General features: G+C 55.3%; 1 protein-coding gene across 2 annotated transcripts; it reads right to left on the bottom strand.

Moving 5' to 3' along the window:
- Nucleotides 1–255: 255 nt before the first annotated feature.
- Tmc8 (transmembrane channel like 8) lies at nt 256–10,133 on the bottom strand. Of its 2 annotated transcripts, XM_057775180.1 has the most exons (16): nt 10,040–10,133; nt 9,203–9,447; nt 8,954–9,102; nt 8,583–8,732; nt 8,307–8,392; nt 7,489–7,625; nt 7,081–7,228; nt 6,203–6,373; nt 5,670–5,809; nt 2,860–2,983; nt 2,469–2,566; nt 2,101–2,284; nt 1,846–1,976; nt 1,604–1,762; nt 1,048–1,126; nt 256–754 (listed from the first exon to the last, which is right to left on the bottom strand). In XM_057775180.1, exons 1-16 carry the CDS (start codon nt 10,064–10,066, stop codon nt 494–496), a joined length of 2,289 nt encoding a protein of 762 aa, XP_057631163.1. In that variant the 5' UTR covers nt 10,067–10,133; the 3' UTR covers nt 256–493. The 2 variants fall into 2 exon arrangements, with proteins under 2 accessions (XP_057631163.1, XP_057631162.1); XM_057775179.1 differs by lacking the exons at nt 9,203–9,447; nt 10,040–10,133 and having other exon boundaries at nt 256–751; nt 8,954–9,084.
- Nucleotides 10,134–10,671: the final 538 nt, after the last annotated feature.

Genomic DNA, 10,671 nt, shown 5'->3' with positions numbered 1-10,671 from the left:
GGCCGGACCCAGACCTCATTCAGGTTTAGTGTGTCTTGGAGGCAATGTATCTGGCTCAAGCTCAGGCCTGGCCACTTGCTGAGCACAGATGGGTGGTACAATGTGGGGGGCATGGAAGAGCCCTCAGTGCCCTGAAGCCTGTTCCAGACCAGGGCTTGCAGCGTCATGGAGAGAAGTATACAAACACTTCTGAGAACCCCTTCCTAAGAAATTTGAATGCTTCTAAAAAAAGTACATAAATTTTATACATGAGTTGATATACATACCATTATGTACACTATAAAACACTCAATAAAACATCTGAAGGGATAAGACAAAATAAAATAGAGGTAGACATTCTCATGTTCTTCCTGCTGACCTGAGGATGAAGCCTGGGGCCAGCTGTAGGCAGTGGCTCCTCAGACTAGGGATCCTCGGGTAACGGATGGGAGTGGGGGCGCTGGAGGAAGCTGTGGCAGAACCGGGGGTGGGGTGGGCTGTGGGGCGATCGGTGCTACATCTCTGTGCGGCTAGGGAAGTGAAATCTGGAGACAGGAACCGAGGCACTGCGGGCTCCGGAGCTCGAGGAGCTCAGCCTGGTGGAGGGTCCCAGACGGGGTGTCCTGGGGCCGGGTGAACCTGGGCACGGGAATCCTGGGCAGAAGGACCGCGGACGCGAAGCTCGAGAGCGAGGGCGAGGGGACTCGGGCTCCGGGCTCAGCTCGGGCAGCAGCCGCGACAAGTCGTCCACCAGGTGCCACTTCTCCTGGACCTGCTGCGGGGAAAAATTAAGGAACCAGCTGTTAGCTTGAAGCAAACCGTAGCCAGAAGCCACGCCCACAACGCAGTCTGAGGATGTTCTCAGTGCAGCCGGAGGCCACCTCGAAGCCCGGCCCCTAATTTAGGACCAGGCAGCACCACGGCCCCGCCTCCAACAGTCCCAGCCCCGCTCCAGACCACGCCCACAACCCAAGGCTCCGCTTAGACCCAAGGCCACGCCTCCACCGAAGTGGGCTGCCAGTCAAGCTACGTACTCCTCAAGGGTTTGTCAGAAGCGCAGTAACTCACCCACACCAGCTGCTTCCGCAGCCCTTGGATAGCTCTGGCGTTCGCCCGGGACTGGGAAACGCACACGGTCAGGACGAGGCTTAAAGCAGACAGAAGTGCAGGTCAGTCACCTTCCAGGCCACAGTCGTCGCTGCCTGACTTCCTTCCCTGTCCCCCATTCTCTATCTTCGAGACAGGGTCTTGCCATGAAGCCCAGGCTGTCCTGGAGCTCACTCTGTAAGCAGGGTGGCCTCAAATTCACAGCCATCCTCCTGCCTCAGCCTCCCGAGTGCCGGATCTACCCTTTCAGTCCCAAAGCTCTCCCCTTCTTCCCACAGCCCCTCCCTCGCTCTAAGAGCGCCAGCATGGTGAGGCTGCTTCGCCAGGGGCCATGCAGTCCTCATGGCGTCCTAGCAGCCCAGAAGGCCTACAGTATGCCCTCAGGTCACCTGTCTTGGAGCCAGTTTCCCTGGTTCCTGCACCCCAGGACACTGTCTGGAGATGCCCAGGTGTACACCACCCCTGGGGAAGGAAAGCAAACTGGATTTTTCCCTTGGTCCCTGCTGTCTGGACTCACCTGAGCAGAATGAGGAGAGGGAAGCTGAAGGCGTGGGAGCTGAGGTACCGGAGGGCACGCTGGCCAGGAAGTGGGAGCTGGAGGGTCACCAGTTCTGGCACCACCTGCCAGGGGGCTGAATAGTTGGTGAAGAGGCCACAGTCCCAGGAGGAGTGGGTGCTGGAGAGATAGGAACGGACAGGTTTGTGAGGGTCTGGGGTAGGAGTTGCTGGACCAGCCTCCCAGCCGCCAGCCCCCATCACCTGCTGATCACGTAGGCCAGAGGGACCGCAGCCAAGAGCAAGCCCAGGAGCAACACCAGTTGGAAGAAGAAGGTGGAACTGGAGGCTCGGAACAGCCTTGGGGACGCCCTGGAGTTCCTCAGGAGGGTGTACTGGAGGTGGGCGAGATGACAGGACTTACCAGGGTGTTTTGTGGACCATGGAGTCTGAGGTCCCGGGAAGGGAAGGCAAAATCAGGATGCAGCAGCCCTACGGGTGCCTGTCCCAAGCTCCCACCTTCTTGATGTAGAAGGTGAGAAAGAGGAAGACACTGTTGAGGAGCGGCAGCAGGGGGCAGTAGAAGAGGCCCATCCAGGTGACGGTCTGCGCAGCCACGATGTCCAGCACATTCTTGGGCACCAGGAACTCCTCCCGGTCCAGCCAAGTCCAGAACCAGCCTGAGAAGCGTTCCACTAACAGCCTGGGGTGGGAGTGCAGGATGGGGTATGATCTGGGTCCACTCCCGGGGCGGGAAGGGTATGCGAGCCATGCGGGTCTTCCCTATGGGCCATCGCATCCTGCACCCTTACTCATGGGGACAGACCTGGCTCACGCTTAGCAGTGGCCTCTAGCTGTCCCCTGCGGTGCCCCCCCATGTAGCTCACCTCCGAGGCAGGCTGACCAGGAAGGCGAAGGCCACGGTGAGCAGGAAGTTGAAGATGATTAATTTATATAACTCTTCACCCACGGAGTTCTCCCAGCACTGGAGTGCAGAGGAAAGAGACCCATGACTATTCCCACGTTCCTCCCAACTCTCTTCCCGCAACCACCGCTTGTCAGGGTTGGGGTGGGTTGGTGGCTGGGGTGAACTCCCAAAGCCAGGAGAGCTATGCACCTCTGGGGTGTGGTGCAGGGCGCCCCCTGGGGGCACGCCATGGTATGGCAGCTCCGCCTCCAGCTACTCACAAAAGCGAGATCCGGGCAAGAACAAGGACTGAAAGGGACCGGACTCCCGAGTTTGAGGTGGGACTTTGTGGGGGAAGAATGGGTGGCCACCTGGTATTCGCAGGCGTTGTAGCCGTAGGTCTCGCAGCTGGTCTTGTTTCTGCCTATGCACAGCACAGTCTGACCCAGCGAGAAGGAGAACATCCCCAGGCTGGCCAGCTTCAGTACCACGCACCTGAGGGAGGGCAGGGGATGCATCAGAGGTGGGTGGTCATAGAATGCCTGGTGTCTGAGACCTGGCGGCTCAACCCCGCCTCCTTCCAGCCTGCTTCATCTTCCGCCGGTGTTTTTCAAAATGAGTTCCTCAAGCCTGACTCTACATGGTTCATGGGGAATGGATCCTGCCTCTAAGTCAGTGTGGGAAATACTGTCCCAGTCAGTTCTTCCTGCTGCCAGATTTATGGTTTATTTATGGTCCTGCAGGAGAAAGTCTACGCCTTCCTGGGTCCTCAGAGCCTCAGTTCAGGAGACACCTTCCTCTTCCTTATTGTTTACTTTGTAGCCCTGGCTGACCAGGAACTCACTATGTAGTCCAGGGTAGCCTCAAAGTTGCAGAGGTCTGTCTGCCTGTGAGCGCTGGTATTAAAGGCATGCACCACCATACCTGGTCTCTCTCTCTCCCTCTGTGTCTGTGTTGAGTACACTCACATGCATGTGGAGCCCCGAGCTTGACATTAGGTGTCTCCCTCTGTTGCTGTCTACTTACATTTTAAACAGTTTATTTTTTGTCTGTTTATTTCTTTGAGACAGGGTCTCCCTATGTGGCCCGGGCTGGCCTGGGACTTGTGCTGTGAACCCAGTTGGCCTCAAACTCATAGAGACCTGCCTGTCTCTGACTCCAGATTGCTCTTTTTATTTTTAAAACTGTGTGTTCTATGTCTGGGGTGTGTGTGTGTGCCCATGAATATGTTGTCAATGATGGCCAGAGGCACTGGAACTCCTCAGAGTCAGGGTTACAGGCTGTTGGGAGCACCATGTGGGTGCTGGGAATGGGACTGGAGACTTCTGGGAGACTTGGACCTGGTCTCCAGCCTCCACTTTATTTGAGGCAGGGTCTTTTGCTGAACCTGAAGCTTAGTGTTTCAAGTCAGACTGGCCAGTGTGCAGCTACCCATCTCACCCACCGCAACACTGGCATGGGATGTGGGGTTGATGAGCATGTGCCACCACACCCAGCTTTTACATGGTTGCTGGAGCTGAATTCTGGCCCCTCTTTCAAGCCAAGCACACACTTCATGGCTACGCTATCTTCCAGTCCCACTGCTCAGTGTCTTATGCTTCAGTAACAAATGCCATGTGTAGCTTCTTCATATGTCAGGGCCACACCGGTCTGATGGCCTGAAGCCATCACACACCTGTAACTTGAACAATTACAATGTATGTGTGGATAGAACAGCTGGGGACAGAGGGTCTCCAGTTCAACAGGGGCTGAGGGGCAAGGGTAGCTGGGTGCTTATTTCTTAATCTTTTACCCTTTGGAATACCTTTGTTTTTCTTTCTTTTTGTTTTGTTTTGTTTTTTAGAGACAGGGTTTTTCTGTAACTTTGAAACCTGTCCTGGAACTAGCTCTTGTAGACCAGGCTGGCCTCAAACTCACGAGATCCGCCTGCCTCTGCCCCCCGAGTGCTGGGATTAAAGGCTATTTTTCTTTCTTAAACAACAACAACAACAAGAACAAGGTAAGTCTGGTATAGTGGTGGCACAGATCTTTAATCCCAGCACTTGGGAGGCAGAGGCAGGAGGATCTCTGTGAGTTCGAGGCCAGCCTGGTCTACATAGTGAGACCCTGTCTCAAAAAACAACAGACAAAATCTTAAGGCAAGTTTTCTTTTTCCTCTTTCTTTTCTTCCCTTTCTTTCATTTTTTTTTTTTTTTTTTGTTCTTTGAGACATGGTTTCTCTGTGTATCTCTGCCTGTCCTGGAACTTTCTCTGTAGACCAGGCTGGCCTCGAACTCACAGAGATCCACCTGCCTCTGTCTTCCGAGTGCTGGGATTAAAGGCGTGCGTCACCACACCTAGCTTCTGTTTTCCACGGCTGCATTGTGTACTCCAGGTTTGCTGGCCCAAGAGTTTTCAGCTGATTCTCCTGTCTCTCTCCCATCTCAACAAAGGAGTGCTGTGGTTACAGATGTGTGCCACCACATCTGGCTTTGTACATGTGTTCCAGGGATCCAAGCCCAGATTGCCAGGCTGCATGGCATGTGCTTTTCTACACCGAGCCATCCTGCCAGTCCTTAAGATTTTGATGGTTTTGACAGCTTCTTGCTGCGTAGCCCAGGTTAGCTTTGAGCTTATGATCCCCCCTGCCTCTGCCCCTCAAGTGCTAGGGCTATGCCACGGTGCCTGGCACCGTTTGGAGTTGTTTTCCATGTACGTTTCAAAGCAAATCAGAATTGACCACGAGGGAAGCAGAGGGGGAAGGAAGGCAAGACCCAGAGAGGTGAGAGGAGAGAGGCACTAGTGAAGCAGGCAAGGCACACGGAGGTCCCGTGGGGAATGCTCAGAGAGGGACTTGCAGTGGAATCGGGACGCAGTGACAGAGCTAGGAGGATGAGAGCAACCTTGGCCAGGACACCTCGGCAGTGAGCGACGGTCATCAAGGGAAGGAACCCAGCCCTCCAGGTTCACAGGAGCTGTGTCTCAAATTGCTAGACTTTGCATGTCTTCACAGCTGACCAAACAGCATCCCCACCCCTCCGAACGGCCCTCTGTTCCCTTCTGGGGAAGCCTCAGGTTTGGGACCTGAGACTGAATTTCCTAGAAGTGCTGTCCACCCCACCCCTTTGGAGTAATAGTAAATATGAGAGTCTCCCGGTTCAGGACTCCTACGGACCGCGACGCTGCAACTCTGGGTACTCACCAGATTAGGGTGAGGTTGACCTCAGTGCTGGGAGGGAAGTTCTCCAGCTGGATCAGCACCGTGAACAGTTGGGGACCCAGGAAGTTGACCAGGGCAATGACTCCAGGGGGCAGGTACTGCAGCACCAGGAAAAGGGACTCCTGTCGGGAGCAGGAGGGGTGGTCAGGGGTCTGCGAGCGCAGCTCACGCGCAGGGCCTTGGCCTGAGCCTCAGTTTTCTTGTCTGCAAAGTGGGATCACCTGTCTCCTCTCACGGTTCAAAACAGGAAAGCAAGAAAGCGAACCATAAGGAGAGGAAAACATGGGGTCTAGAGAGATGACTCAGAGGTTAGGAGCACTGGCTGCTCTTCCTGAGTTCAATTCCCAGCACCCACACGGCAGCTCACAACTGTCTTTAACCCCAGTTCCAGGGGATCTAACACCCTCATACTTTTTCATACATACAGGCCAAATATCAATGCACATAAATAAGTTAATTAAAAAGGCATAATAAACAGATCTTTTTTAAAAAGGAAGGAATATACTGTCCCACACCTCCTTGTTGTCCTGTGAGTACTTGGTGGCCCAGAAGATGGCGCTGATGGCTCCAACCACTAGGAGTGCAATGAGGACATTGGTACGCAGATAGGTGAGCAGGTGGCAGGCCTTCTGGGTGCGGGTCTGCTGTTGAGCCAGCTCCAGGCGACGGCCCTCTTCCAGCTCCACCTGAGGGCAGGGGGGAGGGGCGCTGAAGCATTTTACACACACACACCTACCTTTTGTAGCTGGGTTTTTTACACTGTGTGTGTGTGTGTGTGTGTGCATGCCATGGTGCACACATGGAGGTCATGGCACAACCTGTAGGATCCATAGAGAAACTGCAAGTCAGCAGGCTTCAGAACAGGGCCATCTTATCTGAAGGGCCGTCCTGCCAACCCCTTGTCTTCTCTCACAATCTTGGCTGGTCTGGCACTTATACAACTGTAGCTTAGATTAGTGACGAACTCATGGCAATCCTTCTGCCTCAGCTTCCTGAGTGCTAGGGTCACAGACATATACATCATATCTAGACATATTTACATATTTATCTGTTTTCTGTCAGGGTCTCACTATGTATCCTTGACTGACCTAGAGCTTGTCAAGTAATTCAGGCTTTCAGGCTGACCTTGAATTCACAGTGATCCCCCCCCTGCCTCCACCTCCCAAGTACAAGGATTACCACTAGGCCTGGCTCACACATTCTTACAGCATTTGCATGTTCTCCTACACAGCTGGTTCACACAGTCATCTGGCCACTCCTGTTCACGGTTGCGCAGCCCCTCACCCGCCACTTTCATCACAACACACACACAGACACATGCACACACACAGACACAGATACGCACACACAGACACGCACACAAACATACACACACACTCTGCCTCCCACACACCTTCAGTTCATTGCTGATTTCATGTTTCTTGATGGTGGCAGCTTCCCACACCCGGATGCAGAAGTCCCAGGATGAGAAGACTTTGGCGCTGAGGGGTGCCCTGTAGCCCTGGCCCAGGAGTGGCTGCTGTGGCAGTCCCTGTACCATCCTGGGGGACAGAAGAAGGATTGCTGTGGGAGTTCCTCCACTTTCCACCCTTGGCTCTGGCTTGGCTGTGGCTTGGCTGGGATTCAGGCCTCAGAAAGCCGGTGCAGGGATCCCTGTAGCTCGGCACCCGCCTCATGGTACGGGAGGTGGGCTGGAGGCCAGGTGAGCCTCGTTGCACAGGGATCTATTTGTCTGCCAGCTTTGCCCCGGGAAGGATGGCCAAAGATGGAGGCCTGTAGGAGACGTGGGGTCTTTCCTCACCGCTGCAGTGTCCCGCAGAAGCAGAGGAGCAGGCAAGCCATTGGGGTGAGGAGGTAGGCCAGGCGGATGCTGTATGCTGAGCTGTGCTCTGGCTCTGCCCGGTAGGCACCATAGAAGAGATAGGTGCTGTTGAAGGCCTGGGGACACAGCGAGGGCATGTGAACGCAGGTGGACTGTTGGGCCCTGTTCTGAGTGCTTGTCCTACAAGGAAGGACAAGATCTCCCTATGTAGCCCAGGCTGACCTTGAGTGTGTGATCCTCCTGCCTCAGCCCCCCAAGTGTTGTGTTTGCAGGTATTTACGACTGTGCCTGTATCCTTACTTTACAGGCACTAAAAGAAGCTAGGTGACTTGCTCAGGTCATACAGATTTGGGTCCAGGACTTCAGTGGCCTCCAGGAATTGGTGTGTGTGTGTGTGTTTATCTCAGAGGTCTGGACACTTTTCCCATTTGTCTCTTGCTCCAAGCTGCTCATGGGCCCATGTCATTATGTCCCTATATCTGGCCTGGCCATTCTGTGTAAGACTCTCCCTTAAAAGCCAAAATGTCGCCGGGCGGTGGTGGCGCACGCCTTTAATCCCAGCACTTGGGAGGCAGAGGCAGGCGGATCTCTGTGAGTTCGAGGTCAGCCTGGTCTACAAGAGCTAGTTCCAGGACAGGCTCCAAAGCTACAGAGAAACCCTGTCTCGAAAAACCAAAAAAAAAAAAAAAAAAAAAAAAAAAAGCCAAAATGTCTCTTGAGGATCAGGGGTCCTTTCTGACTAGCATCTCCCAGATGCCCTAGAGCACAGCCATACAGACAGCAGAGACCCCACTTACCCTGCCAGTTAAAATATTCCAAAGTGGGTTGTGGAACTTCGGAATGCCGCTCAGGGACGGGTGGCTGCCGGAGCACTGGAGGCCTGCTGAGTAGGAAGAGGGGACCAACAGAACAGGGTCCCCCAGACACACGTGACACTCAACCTTCCAACTCCACTGCATCTGCCTAACACTGAGGCTGTATGTGCAGAAGGTGCTGTCAAGCAGAGTCCAAGGCTAGCCCACGCAGCATGCCCAGGCTTAGGTGCACAGGGTCAGGGCAATCCCAACACTCACTCAGTTTCAAGGCAGGGCCTGGCTCAGGGTGGCGGAGCCACACCAGGGGCAGCAGGATGAAACTGGCGGTCATCAGCAGGGTCAGCAGGTTGAGCAGCAGCAGGAAGCGAAGGAAAGTGAAGTATGACTGGATCCCGGTCCCGAAGAGGCCTATGGGAGAAAAGTCAGGAGGGACAGGCCCCATGCGGAGACTCCCAGGGCTGTGTGAGACTCCCATGGCAATGCAATGTTGGGGTTTCCGTGCAGTATCTCCAATAACACTCTGAGAGCTGACACCCATCAAGGTGTGCACGGGAGGAATTTGAGGGGACTTACAAGGATGGAGGGGCTGACTAGGGAGGTGGGATGTGAGGGTCGGTGTAGGATCCTACCCCCAATCTCGTAGAGTGCTCCCTCCCAAAGCCCGAAGCCATGAGCCAGCTTCTGCGCTGCCTCCCTGAGGTGCTGTCGGGCCATCTGCCCTCTGCGACACCACCGCTGTCGGCAGGAGGTCTTCACCCCCTCGGGCTCCCGCAGATCCCTAGGGGAGCGAGGTGATGGGGGCGCCCTTGAGTCATCCATCTGACAGGTACGTCCTCGGGGGCTGCCCCCACCCCTATCGCCGCTCAGCCAGTATCTACCGGATGAAGCGCCTGTCGGCCATGGCGTAGGGCAGCATCCGTACCGGCGCCCGGGAGGCGCACAGCCGCTCCACTTCTTCCTCCCACAGCTCCTCAGCTGCCGCAAGGGATCCAGGCCGTCGGGGGGCCGGTCCTGACTGCACCGACCACTGGCGGAACATCCCAGCGGGCGCGCGGGACAGACGAGCACGATCCTTGCTCGCAGGAGGATCGAGGGGCGCCTGGTGGTGAGCTTCGCCTTGACCCTGCCTTGGCCCAAGTGAAAAGAAGCCCACTCCACCTCCGACCAAGGCCTAGGTCTCCCAGCCTGTCAAATGAGGGTCTCCAGGACGAGAGAGAGAGAGAGAGAGAGAGAGAGAGAGAGAGAGAGAGAGAGAGAGAGAGAGAAGCCGCCGGCAAAAGCGAAGGCTGACTGTCACAAATCTTAAGCTGAAGGGTCTCCAGGGAGAGAGAGAGAGAGAGAGAGAGAGAGAGAGAGAGAGAGAGAGAGAGAGAAGCCGCCGGCAAAAGCGAAGGCTTACTGTCACAAACCTTAAACCTTAAGCTTTGGAAAAACACAATCCCTACTCTTTTTCATGTGTAGATGACAGATAGGAAGTCACCTCTGTCCTGAACCCCAACAGCTCTTGGAATCTCCCTTCCTGCAACACCCCAGCTCTGAATGTGCTAGGGCCCCTTCTGTGTGTTCTTACTTGCCCAGCCTCCTGCTCTGGTCTAGTTAAGGGACCCAGAATAGGAGGCGTGGCTACATCCCCAACGGCGAGAAAAGGAGGAACCCCCAAACCACCCCAGAGGAAGCCATAGACTCGGTCCAGCCCTGAGACCTCAATTCTTTACCCTCTCACCGTCTTTTTCTCCACACATCAGGCAGTTCACGAAGGGGCAAGGGACCAAGCTCCCCAAGAAGCTCCCTCGAGCGACCAGCTCTGGACCAGACAGGGCTGTGAGGGAGTGGGGTGGGGTCACGTGGCAGTACCCCTCCCTCAGGGGGCAGCGTCTCCTCCCCTCCACCCACTCCCGCCTTCCCCGCAGTTTCCTCTGCCTCTGTGTGCACTTCCTGCACCAGAGCGGGAGGGCACAGGTGAGAGGCGCTTGGTGGGCACCACGTGTACCTACCTGCACCCTTCTCCTCCCCTTCCCGCCCAATCGTAGAGGAACCCGTTATCTGCCGTCTGCAGTCGCCCCGGAGAGCAGAGAGCGTGATAGTGACATGTGGAGGGCCCCACAACACCTAGCTGCTGGCTCTCTAGAACCTGGCGTTATTTCTTTTCTTTTTTGTTATTCCAAGGCAGGGTCTCACTAGGTCGCTATGATTGTCCTGAAACTCACCGTGTAGACCAGGCTGGCCTTGAACTCACAGAGGTACCTGCACAAGGCTGGGGTTAAAGGCCTGCACTCTTACTCCCGGCTGGGAGTATTTCTGAACTTGCTGCTCTCACGGCAGGCACCTCCCTTTATGGTATGCCCTG

The sequence above is a fragment of the Chionomys nivalis genome, chromosome 7, assembly GCF_950005125.1.
Source record: "Chionomys nivalis chromosome 7, mChiNiv1.1, whole genome shotgun sequence".
NCBI classification, from domain to species: domain Eukaryota; kingdom Metazoa; phylum Chordata; class Mammalia; order Rodentia; family Cricetidae; genus Chionomys; species Chionomys nivalis.
The sequence above is the reverse complement of the archived record's forward strand: the minus strand, read 5'-3'. Positions and strand labels throughout refer to the sequence as shown.

What these genes read in the sequence shown, in the direction of transcription:
- Tmc8 (XM_057775180.1), bottom strand. Translation starts at nt 10,066, where the DNA reads ATGTGTGGAGAAAAAGACGGTGAGAGG. An exon ending in AAATCAGCAATGAACTGAAG is followed by an intron (nt 6,374 to 7,080) that starts GTGTGTGGGAGG and finishes CCCTGCCCTCAG; the next exon opens with GTGGAGCTGGAAGAGGGCCG. An exon ending in CTGGCCTACGTGATCAGCAG is followed by an intron (nt 1,763 to 1,845) that starts GTGATGGGGGCT and finishes CTATCTCTCCAG; the next exon opens with CACCCACTCCTCCTGGGACT.